This window comes from Carassius auratus, chromosome 43 (genome assembly GCF_003368295.1).
Source record: "Carassius auratus strain Wakin chromosome 43, ASM336829v1, whole genome shotgun sequence".
Taxonomy (NCBI): domain Eukaryota; kingdom Metazoa; phylum Chordata; class Actinopteri; order Cypriniformes; family Cyprinidae; genus Carassius; species Carassius auratus.
The window spans coordinates 12,001,819-12,021,546 of NC_039285.1; the positions used below are offsets into that span (position 1 = coordinate 12,001,819).

At 36.3% G+C, this 19,728-nt stretch overlaps 1 protein-coding gene across 6 annotated transcripts in view; it reads left to right on the top strand.

The window, feature by feature from the left end:
* LOC113061713 (kinesin-like protein KIFC3) overlaps window positions 1–19,238 on the top strand; it is a 38,725-nt gene extending 19,487 nt beyond the window's left edge. For 4 of the 6 annotated variants that reach the window (XM_026231088.1, XM_026231091.1, XM_026231086.1 and 1 more), the window contains 18 exons: window positions 2,574–2,748; window positions 3,307–3,428; window positions 3,675–3,740; window positions 4,849–4,971; window positions 5,095–5,316; window positions 6,416–6,577; window positions 8,957–9,104; window positions 10,099–10,229; window positions 10,310–10,421; window positions 10,532–10,713; window positions 10,797–10,901; window positions 11,863–11,993; window positions 12,350–12,473; window positions 13,497–13,626; window positions 13,711–13,940; window positions 15,007–15,159; window positions 16,072–16,198; window positions 16,397–17,427. In XM_026231088.1, coding sequence (XP_026086873.1) covers window positions 2,574–2,748; window positions 3,307–3,428; window positions 3,675–3,740; window positions 4,849–4,971; window positions 5,095–5,316; window positions 6,416–6,577; window positions 8,957–9,104; window positions 10,099–10,229; window positions 10,310–10,421; window positions 10,532–10,713; window positions 10,797–10,901; window positions 11,863–11,993; window positions 12,350–12,473; window positions 13,497–13,626; window positions 13,711–13,940; window positions 15,007–15,159; window positions 16,072–16,198; window positions 16,397–16,551 — 2,598 coding nt within the window. In that variant the 3' untranslated portion in view covers window positions 16,552–17,427. Of the gene's footprint in view, window positions 1–2,573; window positions 2,749–3,306; window positions 3,429–3,674; window positions 3,741–4,848; window positions 4,972–5,094; window positions 5,317–6,415; window positions 6,578–8,956; window positions 9,105–10,098; window positions 10,230–10,309; window positions 10,422–10,531; window positions 10,714–10,796; window positions 10,902–11,862; window positions 11,994–12,349; window positions 12,474–13,496; window positions 13,627–13,710; window positions 13,941–15,006; window positions 15,160–16,071; window positions 16,199–16,396; window positions 17,428–18,377 lie in introns of those variants that run through there. The other 2 variants (XM_026231087.1, XM_026231090.1) reach the window with 2 other exon arrangements.
* Window positions 19,239–19,728: the final 490 nt, after the last annotated feature.

A 19,728-nucleotide genomic window follows, 5' to 3' on the forward strand; every position in this document is an offset into this window, starting at 1 on the left:
CACTTATCATCAGAAATGTTTCTTGAGCAGCAAATCAGCATATAAGAATGATTTCTGCAGGCTGGAGCAATAATGCTGAAAATTCAGCTTTGAAATACATTTTTTTTTTTTTTTTTTTAATTAATCAGAATAGGAGACAGTTATTTAGATTGTAAAAATATTTCACAAATTTACTGTTTTTACTGTATTTTTTTATCAAATAAATGCAGCCTTGGCAAGCAAAAGAGACTTCTTTTAGAAACATTAAAACAAGCCACCAACTCAAACTTTCGAATGGTACGATATATAAATATGCATTAAACCCTCAACATCTGTTTCTCTGATAGTGTTGTGATTGAATCAGTCTTCACCAGATCCTTCAGGAGCTGGTTTCTGTGTGACTGGTCTGTTCTGTAGCTGTGTGATCTTTGCGTAATTGGTTTCACGGGGTTAATAATCACAGCTAACAGGCAGCGCTGCCTTTGTGCTCTGTGTTTAAACAATGTTATCAGCTTCTCCGAGGCTCTCTGTAAATGACCACAGGCTCTGTGTGTTTCAGTGTAAGATTCCCTCAGGGCAACATCTGTGGGCCAGTTGGTGTCAGGGGGGTTTTATTGGTTGCTTAGAAGTAAAATGAGTTCCCAATAAGTCTCTGATATTTTGGGTCGAGTTTCACCATCCCTTCATAAGTTCTTGCTTAAACTGGAACGTAAAGTCCACACTGGAGGCTTAGAGATTACTAATACTAGCCAGGTTGTAAGTAATTCTGTACTTTGTTCGGTTGCATTTCGAGGAGTTGTTAAGGTACATTGTAGTTAATAGGTTTAAACTCTCTGTAAAGTAATGCACAAAAGAAATTAAAACTCATTCAGCAAGGATGTTACATTTTTAAGAATGTTTCCAACATTGATATTTCTAAATAATAAATCAGCATATTAGAATGATTTAAGGATCATAAGACACTTTATACTGGAGTAATGGCTGATGGAAATTCAGCTTTGCGTTACAGAAATAAATTATTTTAAATGATATTAAAAAGGAAACCATTCTTTTATATTATAATAACATTTTGCAAGATCACTGGGCTTTTCTGTATTTTTGATCCAATAAATGCAGCCTTGATGAGCATTAGAGACTTCTTTACTGATCCCAAACTTTTGACCGGTAGTGTTTGTGTGAAAGACTGAAGTTTGTCAAGTATAACTTGAGTATATGATGCAACTCAATCAATCTGTTGTTTTATTCCAAACGTTACTCCTGGTCGGAGGCTTGTTTAAATGCATTACTTGTAACGTAGTGCTTCTTTGCATCAAAACTAGGCTAAGTTGCACACTGCTGGTGAAACTGCTCCCAAGATACGACTGGAGTTACAAAACACCATCCTCTGTTAGTTAGTGAAACATTAAGAGTGCAGCCCTCCTCTAATTCATCTCCAGGGGTGGATCAACATCTCTGAACAGGACAATCTTGAGTGAGATTTGAGTGCACTTTTCAGCATACCATGAGTGCAGGAGAGATCTGATTGGCTGGAGATCACATGTATGGTGTGTCCCAGCCGCAGCTTTTCAATGCATTGATGGCTCTTCTCAATACAAACAATAGTTTAGACATGAGATAGCTTTGTGTGTGCTTCTCTAGATCTGTCTGTGATGAGCAGGCAGTGTTACCTGTAGAGGTGCAATGATTTCCAGCCTAATGAATCACCCAAATACAGGATTTTCAAATCTTCAAGTATGACTTCATCTCAATGAGTTGGTATGGGCACATTTTCCTGATATTTGAGGTTGTTATTTTGTTAAATTTGCTGTTTCAGAACTTTCACACCACCGATCTTCTTGTTTTTATGCTCTTCTTCTCCCCTTTTCCCCTCTCGTTCTTTATTTGTGTGTCTCTGTGCTGCCTTCTCACAGTTTGACCTGTACAGAAGGTTACTCTGTCCTGTTCCTGGACGTCTGCCTGTGTACTTCCCTCTGATTCTGTCTTTGTGTTTAGCCGTGAGCTACTTTGCCTCGTTCTGACGTCAACTTCACAAAAGCACACTGTACTACAGTAAAGTCGCTTATGTCCATAGTTCCACCCTGTTTGCTTAAATGCGTCTGTTAGAGGTTTTGTAGTCGTCTGGGTTTCATAAAAAAAAAAAATTCAGTAGGAATAGCCACTTGCCCATTAAGCATTCTTCTTACCTGTGAAGGTAAAGGAATACTTTCATTTTGTCTTCATTTACTCTGATTCCAAACTTTTATTCTGTTGATCAGATATTTGTGTTGATCTCCTGTCTGTTCACTCTGTTAATGCAGAATCATACCGTGAGCCAACAGATAAAAATTAATATCTAAAAAGTCTGAGTGACCTGAACACTTTATATTAGATATTTAAATTAAAAGAGAATTATAAAATGTATTAAGTCATATGGCTTAGGGATGACATGCATAAATGGGGAAAAAAATCAACCTACTGGTTTCATTTCAGAAATACCTACCCCTTTCCTCTTTAACAGTTCTTCTGGTTCGTCTGCTTTAGTTTCTCCCTCATGGTTGAGGATGTGTGAGGTGCTTTAGTACAGCTGGCATTCATGATTTCTTGTGTTTGTGCAGACGCTGCAAGAGCGAGTCTGTGAGTTCCAAGCGCGTTTGCACAGTGAAGACGCTGCCAGAAGACTCGTGCTACAGCGACTGCAGACACACGACCAGCAGCTCAACCTCCTGAACCAACCTCAGGAGCAGCTCCGACTGCAGGACGGCCAGCTCCACCAAGCTGTGTCCCCTACAGGTGAGAGAGAGGAAACGCTTCACATTCAAGAGACTAGAATTGTCAATTAAATTAGTCATTTTTTATATATATTATTATTATTATAAGCTATAATATTTATACAATTTAGAATTGTATTCTTATTTTTATACATTTTATTAGAAATGTAAAAATATATACATTTATTTCATAATATTTATTAAATATAAAGCTACATGTATGGCAAAATAAAGAAATTAGTAGGTTGAGTAAATTATTTTTTATGTATTATTATTATTATTTATGGTTTATTTATTTATTTGGTGAAGTGTTATTTTATAAAAAGCAAGTTGGACATGAAACTGTTACATCATTACAAAATAACAACAATATTATTATTAGACGTTATTATTCCTCATTATTTTAATTATAATAGTTTATATTTCTATACATTTTATTAATTATTTCTGTATATTTTATTAATAACTAATACATTTGCAATAAATCTATTTATTACTCATCTTATGTCCTAAAAGTTAGAAAAAGCTTCCTGCTTGCCATAAAGCGTGTGTATTTATTTATGTGTGTGTGTTTGTGTAGGTGTGAGGAGCTCTAGTGTTTTGACACAGAGGCCTGTGGATTTCAGTAAAGTTCACTCCCAGGAGCAACTGCAAAAAGACGAGGGAGAACAACCCGCTCTCATTACAGGGCTGCGCACACAGGTACGTCACACACACACACACACACACACAGAATAGAGATCAGCTTTCCTGCCAGACTCACAAGAGCACCACCAGATCATTTACATTCCTCAGCCACAATATACTGTATTGTGACCTTTTATGCATTGATATTCATTGTTTCTGTCTGGTTAGATTAAAATAGATCGATGCATCATGAGGGTGGATGCATGAAACTCATTTTTGTAAAGGGATTCAGCTGAATGCTGTTGGTTTGTGGTTTTGTAGGTCAGGGAGCTGGAGGAGAAACTAGTGGATCAGACGCAGGAGGTGGAGAGACTGCGCTCTGAGCTGGTGAGAGACGGAGTTATTAGGGACACCCCTGATCCTGGTGGGCTGAAGTCACCACTCGTGTCTGAACCACATTTCTATTGTTTAATAGAGAGCTCATGCTTTATTACGCCGTCCTGATTTATTTTCATGATGGCTGGGGAAGGAAGGGTTAACCTGGTGATCTAGTTCAGTTGATAGCCAGGGAATTTATCTCTTCAGCCCTGGAAGATTTCCAAATTTGAGATGGGTGTGGGTGTTCTTAACTGTACTGGGAACTTTGTCGCCAGAAGAAAGGGAAATATAATAAAACCTTCCTCTTTTGGAAAATCATTAACATTTCATTTATTTATAGATTTTCTTTAACAAAATCAGGACAGTCAATGCATTACCTAAAAAGAACCGTTAAATAACTCAACCGTTTAAAAGTTAAAAGTAGAAGAAATTAATACTTTTATTTACCAAGGACTCGTTGAATTGATCAATAGTGACAGTAAATACATTTATAATGTTACAAAAGATTTCCATTTCAAATAAATACTCTCTGTTTGAACCTTTTATTCAAGTAATCCTGAAAAATAAAATAATCACCTTTCCACAAATATATTAAGCAGCAAAACGGTTTTCAACATTTATATTAATAAGAAATGTTCCTATAGCACCAAATCAGCATATTATCATGATTTCTGATAGATCAAGTGACACTGAAGACTGGAGTAATGATGCTGAAAATTAAATTTTCATTTTAGAAAATAGTCAAATAGAAAACAGTTACTTTAAATTGGAATATTATTTGAATACATCACTGTTTCTACAGCATTTTTAAGCAAATGAATGCAGCCTTAGAAAAAGAATGATGAAATCTTACTGACCAGAGATGTATATGCAATGCACAATGCACATATATTTTCTGTGAGTGTAATTACTGCAATGAACATTTCCTCATATCAACTGATCCAAATATATTCACTTATGAATTAACAAAAGGTGGGGGGGAGGTCTTGGTTCCACTCCAGTGGTTTAGATTCGGGGGTGTGGATAATGATTGGGTTTGAATTTGTCAATCGTATTTATAATAAAACCATTCGAAGTCCTCATTCAGCTAAATAAATGTTTGTGTGTGTGTGTCTAGGGGGCGACAGATCTGGAGAAACAGCTGGAGGTGCTGGAGAGTGAGAACCAGCGGCTCAAACAGGAGCTGAGGACCAGTCAGACCCAGACCAGCTGTTCTCCCGGCCGCTGCCACCAGAGCCAGGTACTCACAGCCAGAAACCACTCAAACAGTTCTATGATGGGAGCATAATTACCTGATGCTTTGATAACTCTTGTGCGATGAATGTAGTGGTGTTTCTGTTCTATAATGCTCCATCTCTCTCAGGATGTGGAGGCCCTGCGTGGAGAGCTGTGTCGTAAGGACGAGGAGAGCCGTGAGCAGGAGCTTCGGCTGGCTGCGCTGGAGCAGCAGGTGCAGGAGAGGACGGGGACAGTAGTTCAGCTGCAGCAGCGGCTGGAGGAGACGGAGCAGCACAGACACGAGCTCCAGCAGCAGCTGACCTCACGGCTTCGAGACGGCGAGGAGGTGAGGAGTCGCCAGGTCAAGGTGAGCCGTCATAATGATTCATTTCAAAGTCAAATCAGTCGGCTGCATATCTCATTGAGGATTTCTCATTTTAAACAGACTGGTATTCCTGGTGAGCCTTGAATTATTAACATTTCTTTCTTGCTGTGCATTGTAATGGTTACTTTTCTTAAATGAGGCAGCCTCCATGATGTCTACAGCTGACTGGTGTGACCTTCAGAGAATGCAGGCTTTTTATTCAAATATAATCTTGAACTTCGATCATAGAGACTTTTTGCAGAACATTTGTCTTGTAAATGTGTGAAATGCATTTTTTAATAAGTTTTTCTGATTTTATTTAGTTTAATAAAATAAGGTAAGCACCTACAACTGCATGAGCCCCCAAGAAAGAAAAAATTCAATTTACCCAAGTAGACATAAAATATTGTTAGGTGTTTCAAAGAAAAATGTTCCTAATAATTAAATTAATGAAAGGTAATCGAAAGATTCCAGTGGTGATAACCTAAAAGCATTAAAGAAAATTAGTAAATAAACAATAAAAAAGATATAATATGATCACATTGGCAAATAGTCCAATACAGATTTTCCCAAATAAATCTATCAATTGTCATTAATGATAAATCACACTTTCTCTATACGAATAATGTCCACCAACTCACTCAGCCAGTCAAATGTTGGAATAATGTCCATTGGTTAAACCTGCCTTTTTAAAATTGTAATGTATATATTTATATTACTGTTTTACTGTATTTTTGATTATAGAAATGCCGCCTTTTTGAACAAATCATAATTATTCCAAACTTTTGACTGGTAGTGTAAATAAAGCGATAGACAGACATTTGCATGTGCATCTCCATAAACTAGAATGCCGTGTAATTCAACTCAAATTGTGAAACTCATGTATGAAGTTGATTGAATGCACACAGACTGAAGTAGTTTAAGTCTTTTGGTTCTTTTAATTGTGGAGATTTTGGCTCACATTTAAAAAAAAAAAACCCTCCTATTTTAGTTTGAGTTTCTGAAATAAATGAACTTTTCCATGACATTCCAGTTTATTGAGATCCACCTGTATTCTTATCCCAGTTCAAGTAATTTGAATGTTTGTTTCTCACTCTTCCAGACGGTTGAAGTGGAGTCGGCTCAGTGTAAGCAGGCTTTACTGGAGGCTCAGGGCCGTAACCAGGCTCTGCAGGAGCAGCTGAGTGTTCAGAGACAGCTCCTCCGAGAGCTGGAGCAGCAGCTGCACGAGTCTCAGAGAAGCAGCAGTCAGCTCCGCCAGCAGGTACCACACTCACTTCCTGTCTCCTCCATTATCATGGGACCACATGCTGATCTCATGTCTTCTCATAAGGGAGTTAATTTGATGTAAGTTCAAGAGGACCTTATTAAATCCTTAAAAACAAAAAAAATCCCCCTCCAAATTCTTTGTTTTCTGTTTTACATTTTCTGGGTTTCGTTTTAATGGTTTAATTAAAATAAATGAATAAAGACTTTAACTATTTAATTTAAATGTTAACAATAATAGGCCATTACCTTCGGAAATTAGATTTTTTTATTTTTTTTCATTTAATACACGTTTATCAAAAATGCTGGTAATCAAATGAATGTATAAAGCTACCAATTTAATTAATCTTGCATAATATAATGAAATGAATTTGAAAACATCCTTTTTTTGGCAAAGGAAGTGCTGCACAACAGAGTTTTCCTGTAAATGTTAAATTAAAACGTGAACAAGTGTGATATTCCTTTATAAAAAATATTACTGTACAGTAGTAATATATTTCTGTCATAATTTCAAGTTAATTCAAACTTTTATTTTGGCTGGTTGGAGTGAAGACCTTTTGAGCTTCTTTGTGTATCTGATGATCAAATGAAATGGTGATGATGAACTACAAGCATTGCGTGTGTTTAAGTTTGTGTAGTAGACAAGACTGGCACTCATTCACACAGAGATGCTCAGAACATCAGACCTCATATTTACATTGCATTCTTTTTGCGCATTAATATTCACAAACACTAGTCCATTTGGCTACTTGATTAATTGTGTGAATTAGTTTTTCATGACTGGATTCCATCTATTTTCTTCTGCGTTCTGGAACTCCTAAGGCTCTAGTTTCAGGCCTCTGTGATGTTGGTGACGTGACGGAGCAGGTTAACAGCTCTCTCTCTTCACTTGCGTTGCAGCTGAGGACAGACCGCAGCCGTCTGTATGGTCTGCTGTCCCAGGCGGTGGGTGGGGGTAACACCGAGGTCACCCACGGGCTATCCAAGGTCGTCCAGATTACTCTGCAGGGGTTAAAGGTCAAAAATGTCATGGGTATAGGAAGTGATTTCTACCAGAGACCGTGTCCCATTTTAAGTGCTAAACAAAAATGTAGATTAATGTTGGCTCATGCTCATTTTTGACCTATAAAGCCCTGAAATTTTGCAGAGTAACTAGCTCACATTCCCCTCAGGGTACAATAGTTGATGTCACCCTTGTTGTGTACTTCATATTAGGGGTGGGTGATATGACCAAAATCTTATATCATGATTGAGTCATTTAATTTAATGGTAATGATAAATACATATACTAAAATAATTATTTTGCTTTAAATAAGGTATTTATGATAACACATTTTGATACCAAAGACATTTCTTGATTCCTGTCACCAGTGTTACGATCACAGAAAAACTAATATTAGTGTATCTATAAAAAATAAAAAAAACTCAAGCTCACTGAAGACAAGTAAACGGTCAGCGATTTAAATAAGAAACTTATTACATAGGAATAGGACAAAGAAATATATAGTAGAACCAATAAATAAGAAATGCTACATTGTATAAAGTAATCAAATGTATAAAAACATTGCATATCCTTCACTGTGTAAATTTAAATATATATTTCTTCTTAATAAAGTTACAAAAGTGATTTATTAAAGAGCAGTGAAAGGTTTTCTCTATTTTGTTGTTTGATTAACATGAATGACAGACACTGTCACTTTAAGAGCTGCCCGCCTCCAGTATATTGTTACACACGTTTTCTTTCTCAGCTGTTTGCTTTCACTTAAGACTTAAATTACGGTTTGCGAGGATATTTGTAAAGACAGTCATTTTGACACATAAAAGTATGTATTTAACCTTTCAAGCCTATAAAGCAGCAAACAAAACTCAATCCTGCTCAACATACACAATAGTCTGAATTACAAATAGTCTCTACTGATTAACAAATTTCTACCGCTTAATCTTGGTATATTGCCCTCCCCTCCTTCATATGTTTTGATGGTGCGTGACCCCAGATGCCCTTCCCATGTGTGACCATCAGCCCTCCACCCACCCCACAGGTCTTCTTTCTCTTACCTAACTGCATTAGATCAGTAACTAATGACCCTGGTTAGTAGTTCATGACGTCTTTAATACGGTGTTTGTTGGCCAGAAGTAAAGCCACTTATTTAAATAAGGTGGAGCGCAGGATATCTGTGCATCTACAATCATCTGTGATGTGCTGATCTGTTTTATGATCGATGGGTTTTACACTGACCGTGTTCTTGATACAGTTACAAACATCTACAAGCAACCAATAACGCAGTGTGTTGCCGATTTAATCTGTCACTGTAAAAGCTCTTTTATAATACCTTATGTAAATCATCTTTTAAAAATTGTGTGTGTGTGTGTGTGCTAGATCCTAGTGTATGAGGGTGAGATGGAGAGAGCTCAGGGTCAGCTGGAAGCAGAGATGCAGAGTCTGGAGGAGGAGAAGAACCGAGTGATCGAGGAAGCTTTCATCAGAGCCGAGAGTGAGATGAAGGCCGTCCACGAGAACCTAGCAGGTGAAACCATGTGTTTGAGTCCAGGTCCTGTTTCACCCTCAGGTCAAAAAAAAAAAAAAAAACCATTAGGATTTTCATGACCATTCATAATGTTTCCCCTCATATTCATATTACTTTAATGACCTTGTTATTCATATTACCATAAACCATAAACCAAACCCTATAATCGTACATGTTGTTCATTAATATTACTCTATACTAATTTGTGTAATTAAATTGAAACAAGGACACCTAAAAATAAAACAACAAGAAAACATTTAAACTACAGTATTTGGCATCTTGTAGTTCTATTTGTTGTATTGTTTTCTATATAAAAATTATTTAGTAATTATAAAAAATATGTAAATGTTATTATGCCATATTTTATTAGTCATTTAAATATAGTACAGCAATTATATTAGTGTGTTTTTTTTTTTTACTGAATAATAAATAAATAAATAAATATATATATATATATATATATATATATATATATATATATATATATATATATATATATATATATAATCTTTGCAATTATATTAGTGTTTTTTTTTTTTTACTGAATAATATATATATATAATATATATATATATATATCTTTTTTTCTTTTTTCTTTACTAATCTTGACAAACTATACAAAAATATTAATGTTTCTTAAAGGAACACTCCACCTTTTTTGTTTCATTTTCCAGCTCCCCCAGAGTTAAACAGTTGTTTAACCATTTTCGATGGTCTGGTGGTAGCACTTTTAGCTTAGCTTAGCATAAATCATTGAATCTGATTAGACCGTTAGCATCTCGTTCAAAAATGACCAAAGAGTTTCTATATTTTTCCTATTTAAATCTATACTCCTCTCTAGTTACATCGTGAACTAAGACCAACAGAAAAAAAGAAAAGTTACGATTTTCTCGACTGATATGTCTAGGAACCATAGTCTCATTCTGGCGTAATAATCAATGAGCTTTGCTGCCGTAGTTTATTACTTGAATAGTTTTTGATTGTTGTCCAACAGGTGTGCGGATGAACCTCCTGACGCTGCAGCCGGCCCTGAGAACCCTCACCTGTGACTACAACTGTCTGAAGAGACAGGTGCAGGACTTCCCTTACATGCTGGAGAAAGCCATCACCGAGGCCAAGCAGGAGGTGAGCGCACGGCACGCGAGCTGACGACACATCAGCCTGACCGACCGCAGCTCACCAGTCGTGTCCGTCTGTGATTCCAGATCTGTCAGGTGATTGGAGAGGTGAGCAGTGCAAACCAAGAGCTGCTGCGCAAATACAAGCGGGAGATGAACCTGAGGAAGAAGTGCCACAACGAACTGGTGCGCCTCAAAGGTGAGACCGCAGAGATATCTGGGAAATGTGTTGTTCGATTCATATCATGTAGTTCGATTCTATGAAATGAGACATTTTAATTATAAAGACGTCATGATCTTGTGTTTCAGGAAACATTCGTGTGCTGTGCCGAGTACGTCCCGTGTGTGCTGGAGAAACAGATGCTGCTGACACCAAAAACAAAGTGACCTTTGACCCTGATGATGATGCTGTTCTGTACTTGTCCAATAAGGGCAAGCTCATGACCTTTGAACTTGACAAAGTCTTTCCCACTCAGGCCAGTCAGGAGGAGGTTAGTGCCCGAGCTAGTTTTCTCATACTGTTGTATATCCTATCAGTTATTATATCACAGTCCCCTCTCCTGTGATTGGACAGGTGTTCCAGGAAGTGCAGTCTCTGGTCACTTCCTGTATTGATGGCTTCAACGTCTGCATCTTTGCCTATGGGCAGACCGGCTCTGGAAAGACCTATACTATGGAGGTACATAACATGTTCCCAAGTTTCACTTTCAAAAAAACTAAAAAAAGAAATAAATTGTCTGTAATGTAAACCAAGCTCATCAGGACCTACAAGATATTTGTGACCTTTTTAAACTTTTTTTTTTTTTTTTTTGCAGCTTCACTTGTTATACATTTACTTATTTTAGTAATAACAGTTATTTGTGTAACAAGAACACCTTAAAGTGTAACAAAAAAATAGATATTTAAACTAAATTGTTTATTTAGTGGGATTTGTTGTGTTAAATAATATTTGATATTGTTTATTGGTTTTTGTTGTACTGTCTTATAATATTTTATTCATTTTAACACTGTAACAGTACTTTTTATTGCCCATGATGTCTGTCCCTTTCAAATTTGTCAGTTGCATTCGAAGTGTTTTTATTTATTTATTTATTTATTTTTATCCTGTATTTCTAAAGAAGTCTCTTATGCTCCATTAAGACTGCATTTATTTGATAAAAAAAAAACTAAGTGTTTTTTTTTTTTTTTTACAAAATAGAATTATGAAAATAATGGTTTATTTTAAAATGCAATTTATTCCTATGATGCAAAACCATTAATTCAGTCTCGCATGAATCTTAAGAAATCATTCTAATATGCTGATTTGCTGCTCAATAAATATTTTTCGATCATTGAAAAAAAAAAAAAAATCAGGTTCATTTGAAATAGATATGGTAGTTTTAGAAATAGTTTTTAAAGCAAGTGTCAATTTTTTGCATTTTTATGATTCTTGGTGTAGTTGAATAACCCTGTTAAATGTAATCTTTTGTAAAAAAAAAAAAAGAAAATTTTTAAATGAATATCAATTATTCATACTGTTAAACATTGTTGTGTTACCTACATTTAAACCAATTTTATTATTTTAATTTTTAATTTTTTTTTTAAACCGCATAGAATCTTTATCAACTATCAGCCGTAACATGTCTCTGTGTTTCATGCAGGGTGTCCCTGAAGACCCTGGCATCAACCAGCGTGCTCTGCGGCTGCTCTTCTCTGAAGTGTCAGAGAAAAAGCTCGACTGGGACTATAAGATCACCGTCAGCATGGTGGAAATCTACAATGAGACACTTCGGTGAGATACATCACTGTTCAGCACTCTTTTATATAATTGTCACAGTGAAGTGTGTGTGTGTGTGTGACCTGCCACAGATTCTGCCGGTCAGCAGTTATGTAAAAACAGATTAGATTTAAAATCTCTCAGGCCATCTGTAAGACATAAACAGATCACACGTCACACTTTGCCCTCTGCACTGTCTGTTCCTCACTTTTCCCATCATGCCTCCTGCTGTATTGTGTAAGTTGAACTGATGTGTATGTGCTGATTAAGATTGTCTGCGTAATATTAATCTGTGTCCCACTTAAAGTTTGACACATTCCTTGACGTCAACAGATAAAATGAATTAGTTTGCATTTATCTGATTCCAACAGGAATCTGTTGGGCGATAATCCCAGTGAGAAGCTGGATATAAAGATGTGTCCGGACGGCAGTGGACAGCTGTACGTGCCAGGACTCACCGAGTTCACCGTGGAGAGCGTGGAGGACATTAACAAGGTGAAGCTCACAGCAGCCAACCAGAGTTATGCTAGCTGTCATCACACTTCAGTGCCAGCTTCATGAACTCCACAAATGTTCAGATTTCACCACCGTAGTTAACAGAATATTATTTCCTGGGTAAAGCAACAAAGTTGTTTTGTTGGGCCAATTTGTCTTGGCTTGTTTTGTCTTACCAGACAAACTCTGCTCTTAAAAAAAATACTCATTAAATGTAAATTTTTCATTAAAAGTACACACACAACAATAGTTATGAAATATTAGTTTACTCTTTATTTTAAGAATATAAATTCTTTATCATATTTGATGAGCACATTTCTAGGGCCTCTAAATTATCAAAACTTTGCTGAAAAAAAACATTATACACAATATCATCTGATTGATGGTTCTTTTTTGATAAATCTAAAAATAAAAAGCCCCCTTCAGCTTGTGGTTCATGTGTCTTGATGATTTTTATAAAGTAAATTTATAGCAAGAATAACTTTTATATTGTTTTTAATATATATTTAATATTTCAAGATGAACACTTACTGGACTAAAGCAGCTTAGGTTTACTTGATTGTCAACACATCATTGTTTTTATAGAAATCATGTTAATATGTAAGAATCAAACATGATACATCAGTCTTTTGTGAAGCTTTTCCATTTAAACATTTGAAAAATATTTCTGATTATGATTTTGCAGGGTTAAGATGTCCTTGTTATAGTGAAATTATGCAATTAATTACTGAGTAAGTTGAGTTGTTAATTAACATGTACTTGCTATAAGGTTAGGATTATAGTTTGGTTTAAGATCAGTTGATTGTAATTATGCATAATTTGCTGTAATTACTGTAGTTTAACAAGGACACTTAAAAACGTGCTATTTTTACAGTAATTTAGTATTGTTCATTTCTTGTGATGGTAATTCAAGGGTATTAAAAATTCAGTTATCGGTGTTGCAGCTGGGTCTTTCATGGAGACGAGCATCAACCCATTTCAGTTTAATTCATTATCTGTAACCACTGACCTTTGACCCTGCAGGTGTTTGACCTGGGACACGTGAACAGGGCGACAGCGTGCACTAATCTAAACGAGCACAGCTCTCGCTCTCACGCTCTCCTGATCGTCACGGTGGCAGGGTTCAACTCTTCCACGGGCCACCGCACCTCAGGTACACACACACACACACAGTTCATCTAAACTGCCTCACACACAAATAACAGAAATGTAAATCTTGTTTTCTTTGTTTCTGCAGGTAAACTCAATCTGGTGGATCTGGCTGGTTCTGAGCGGATTACTAAATCCGGCGCCGAGGGCAGCCGTCTGCGTGAGGCTCAGTGCATCAACAAATCACTGTCTGCGCTGGGTGACGTCATCAATGCCCTGCGCTCCAAACACTCACACGTGCCCTTCAGGAACTCGCGTCTCACCTACCTGCTGCAGGGCTCGCTCAGCGGAGACAGCAAGACCCTCATGATGGTGCAGGTGTGTGAGCGCAGAGGCTTACTTTAAACCTCCACACATTTTGAGTGGATTAGAATGGATTTAGGCATAAAGACTGTACTTGGTACAGCACGAGCAGTCAAGGTATTTTAAACCGTTCGTGCACACGCTCTCCTGTTGTTTTATGCTAATCACTAATGAAAACTCTTACATGCAAAACAAACTCTGTTGTTGACTTATGAAATCGTAAAGTCTATTAAATGCTCCTGGTCATTTTATGCACAATTCATGGCATGTCATACTTGATGACATGCTGGGAAGATCTACATTAGTATCTCAACTCTGTGCTCGTTAAACCGTATAGTGTGTCTAATGCTTGTAATATTTGGTTACTGTCAATGCCTTATAATACAAAATTAAGACATTACATTTATTCATTTAGCAGACACTTTTATCCAAAATGATTTACAAATGAGGACAGTGGAAGCAATCAAAAACAGCAAAAAAAAGCAATGATATATGTATGTGCTATAACAAGTCTCAGTTAGGTTAACACAGTACACGTAGCATGGCTTTTAAATAATATAATAATATAAGACAAGCTGAGATGCGAATAGCTACCGTCTGATCATCAGCATGGAATGACAGGTAGAGTTGAGTGTCATCAGCATAGCAGTGGTATGAAAAGTAATGTTTCTGAATGACAGAACCTAATGATGTCATGTAGACCGAGAAGAGAAGTGGTCCAAGAACTGAGCCCTGAGGCGCCCCAGGGTAAATATAGGTATTATTAAATAGAAATATAATTTGATTTTAAAGCAGAAGGCACTGCCACTTTCAGAGTTTCCACATAATACCTCAAAGTCTAGATAAGTTAGAAAAAGTGCACATTTAGTTTAGTTAGTTTTTTTGTTTTTTAAGGATCAATGATGGAATCACAACTAAGTAATTTCTCAATTGGAACCATATTACTTCAGTTCTTTATGATTCCAATCACAAGAATACAAAATGTTCTACCTACAGAACATCATGTTAGTTTAGTGTGTAGTTGATCACTCTTTCTGATGCGGTTTCTCACAACTCTGGGATTCTTCTCTCTGTATCTCAGGTGTCTCCTCTGGAGAGTAACGTCAGTGAGTCGGTTTGCTCTCTGAAGTTCGCTCAGCGTGTTCGTACTGTTGAGATCGGGCCCTCGTCTTCCTCGCGCCGCCAAGCAGAGAACTCCTCTACATCCTCCTCTCCAACTCATGACAGCGCGGAGGTACAGCATCACAAACACACTCATCCTCCAGTGTTCATGTCTGAAAACAACCACGTCTTTGAGATCTGTCCTTCACCCATAACTTTACTTCTGTTACTAATGCAGTGGCCACAATGCACTCATTATTCCACTTTTCCTCCTGTCCTGTTCATATTTATACTGTCATTTATGTGTGAAAATTTTACTGTGGTTCTTACATAAGTAACACAAATTTCAACCTAATGTTAACTGGCAAATGTTTTGTTGCATTTGGTTTTAAAATGTTACTATAACTTTTATTTTTGGCATTTGATTTACATTGTTTTAAAAGCTTAATTGAATTGTTAATGTTTTATGCCATTTTAGATTATACATTTGTATCATAAATCCAGAAAAATGTAAATGGGCACAGAATTTCTGAAAAAAAAAACCCAGAACATTTCATAAGTTTTAATAATGTTAATACATTTTTTAATTATAGAACAGAATTAAATTTTCAGAACAAAATTGAATGAGTTTCATAAGACCCGAAAATGTATTTTTGGTAAATTTTTAATAAATTGCACAATTTTCATGATTTCAATTATTTAGATATGCTTTTTATTAAAAGTAAACTAAACCATTAAAACTGAAAAATTAAAATGTAGAGCACAGATTGAGGGGAAAATAAAATGGAATTTGGGGGGATTTTTTTTTTTAATAGATTTCACTTGGCTATAAAAAACATTTTTAAAAAAAACTTTTAATAAATTGTTAAATTGTTTAAGTTTCATGGTTTCAATTAATAAGACATGCTTTTTAATTAGCCAATTTGATTTAACCTTACAATGAATATAAAAAAAGAAAAAGTTTGGTTAAAAAATCCACCTGATTTCCTAGGCGCACTACAAATGCATTCCATATTACAAAATAATCGTTATTTTTCTCATGTAGCTGGATTCTCCGCCCGTGACCCCTGTGCCGCTCCCCATCTCAAGGGCTAGCAGTGCAAGTTCAACCCTCTCCTCCACCTCTAAAACCCCCACAACCCGCCGGAGGTCCCACAGTCAGCTGTCCACAGGTGAGCAGAGAGAAAAACTTCCCCAGTTTCACTGTTAAACCAACGGTCACATGACGCAGAGATACCTGCTTATATAAGACTCTTATGTAATCTGATATAATAATCCTTGCTATATATAGCATCTGACATGGTGCATTGAGTGCAGGTCACACTGTGTGAAGGGGACGTCTGTTCTTTGCATTGTGACACTGTTTCCAGATAGACAGGTAGACAGAAGCAGCCCATTGGTTGGGGACCGTGGGCAGGTAGGTGGGGTTTTATGTGGTTGGTCGCTTGGCATGAACTGCTCAGCATGGCATGGTGCACCACACGTCACCTCATTGATGCCCACCCATCTAACACAGCGCCTTTAACCCCAGGAAGTTTGTGTGTGTTCGTGTAAATTGGGTTCAGCTGCTGTTTTGTTCTTGTGTCTTTTCAGTTTTGTTTGGTCTTGTACAATCTTTACTGTATTTGTCCAAATGATTTACATCCATTCTTATGATTTTTGCAACTGTGCACGGTTTGTGTGTGTGTGTGAGAAAGATAGTGGTGAAAATATTTTATTTTTTATATCTTCACCTACAGCTCTGCTTTTGATTGGCTGGACTGTACTGTGGTGGTGAAAAATGAAACCATTTATTCTTGTGACAAATGTGATTGATTGAGTGCACTTGTATGATGGATGGATGCCTTTTTTGGGTTTCAAAATCTTGACCTCCTTCACTGCTATTATTAAGCTTGGAAGAGCCAGGGCATTTTTTTTATATAACTCTAATTGCATTCGTCTGAAAAAAGAAAAGTCATATATGCCTAGGATGGCTTGAGGGTGAATAATTTTCATTTTCGGGTGAACTATCGATTTATCTGTTATCATGTGAGGATATAGGATTCACAGAAATGTTCAGTACTGTTTATGGTACAGTAGCTCTGTTGTAAGCTGCCTTCTGATAAAACAAAATGAATATTCAATATGAATATATTGACAGCTGCTGTTAATGCACCTGTTCAGAATGAAATGAACTTATTTTTAAAAAATCTATTTTCCGTGAAACTGCAAAGAAAACTGTCCAACCATTAGGATTTTAGACTTTTGTTCATGTGCCCGGAGACACTGCCATTAGATAGACTTTGACTTGTTGACGCCAAAGTCCTCTTGAGTATCCAAGACTAAAGTCTATCTCCTTGAATGGGGAAATCCTGAAATCCCCAAAACCACTTACCACACTATAACATATATTTCAAATCAGCAACAAAACTGAACTGCCCCAAAAATAGTTTAAAAAAACAAACAAAAAAACATTCAAACACACACCATTTTTTGCACCAGCTAGTGTGTGTGTGCAGTCCTATCTATGGCTGCATCTTACACTGTGTCTACAACGAACTAAAGGCAATAAAGCCACTTTTCTACTACCTCCAACAAACGTTTTCAGTGGAGAAGTAGTACAGGAGCTGCGTGCAAATTATTTAGAACTATAAGTGCAAGGTGAGAATTACAATTATTTTCCTACAAAAATATATAGAAATTAACATTCGATGTCAACATACAATGTATGAATTATATAATTCTAACGTTCATGTTTGAAGAGGTCATTGAAGCTCACAAGTGACTGGTTTGGAATGATAATGATCAGACTTGACTCATAACTAATTTTAAGGTTAGCATGTTGCTAATGTTCCTGTTCACACAAACCTGAATGGTCTGTATGTGATTTCGGTCAGATTTTCTTATGTGATATTTGTTTTCAGACCAATGCAGTTTCACTCTCTGACAAAATTGAAAAAACAACTGGTTGCAGTGACTTCTTGGAATGTCTAATAGGACACATTAACAGTAATTAATTCAAACAATGTTTAACAAAGACTTTACACAATATTCATCTTGGTGTGAATGGCAATCTTATATTCTCTGTAAATGCTACACATGAAGCTGCCTTTCAAATTTGCATAATTAGGTTGTGTTTGTGTTGAAATGAACTATCATGCCTTAAAATATCACCCACGGTGAAAATCGTGTGCGGAAGTTGTAGTAAGATAGTAAGTGGAATCTAAATGGATGATGATGATGATGATGATTATGATGATTCTCTATTGTGTGGTTTCAATAGCAACAACATGCTTTCTAAGTCCAAGAAAAACTTGATGAATTAGTCATCAATGCGCATTTTAATTCCCAAACTTATTTTTTCATTTATAGGACGAACGAAGTTGACTGCGTGAGTAAAACCTCTTGACCAATCAGCTCCTTTCTTGAATGAACCAATGGAAGACCTTGATTGCTGCAGGGGAGGAGCTTAACCGGCAAATCAGGGTTGATGTTGTGAACTATGATGGCTAAAGTGATTTTCCTTTTGATTGGAGACACTTGATGTAATTCTACAGTGACGATACGTGATTGAAACTGATCAACTCTCCCGCTGACCTCTCGACAACACCTGCTGCCTCAGGACGAGAAGATACTTCTGTTATGGCAAAGTATTTCTGGGCAATAACGCACTTTAGTCTAGTCTAGGCTGTCATTTGTAATGTTAATGTTATGTAAATGCGATTGGTTTCTAGAAGCTTGAATGAACGTGTGTGTATATATTCATGTGTCTGAGCAAGATTTTAATTTTTATTCCTTGATCTTGAAGAGATCTTGTTTTTTTTTTGTTTGTTTTTTTTTGCAAGAACAAGTAAAAATGTCACACCCCATAAGCTTTGAACAGTTCTGTGTTTCACAGATGCAATATGAAATACTGCAAATGTTTAAATCTCAGTAGCATTTTGCGTTTTTGTAAATAGAAGCTTGAAGGCCGTTGAAAGCCGGACCGTCTTCTTGAACGATGCATGCATTCAGTGCTCAGTTTTTGTGAAGTGCAGTCAAACCATGACGGTATACAGTGTTTGCTCAACCGGACGAGGACTAGATCTGTATATAGAGGTGCATTTCATGTGACCCCACTCTACTAACACTCATCTGGAACTGTTTCTGGGGGCTTGCTTGTATTTACATTGGTGTAGGTTTGTATGCAGTTTTGTTTTTGTACACTGTTTTTAATAAATGCTCCAAACTAAACTTTGGGAGAAATTATTCAAATGTACTTTTGTTGCTCATTTCAAATTTGTTAGTTTAGTTTAGATGTCACATTGGACATCTATTGGGTGATTTATGGTCTCTATCTCTTTTCTAGTAAGGTGTTCATTTTTAACATGTATTTTTAATTGGCTACAATTTGCCTGTTTTGATGCATCTATGGCATGTATATATGCAATTTATATAATATATGCTTTCATGTGTGTGTATGTGTGTGTATATATATATATATATTAGTGCTGTCAATCGATTAAAAAAAATTAATTAATCGCACAATTTTTAAAAATTAATCGCGATTAATCGCAATTAAAAGACTGAAACTTTTTGGATATGTAAATGTAAAATATAAATAATTAATGTAAACTCAAGACAAAGAAACTATTTAAATTCAAAATATGATTGTTTATTGGAATTTTTATTTAACTTGTAACACAGATTTTCTCATGTAAACAACATTCCTGCAATAAACCAT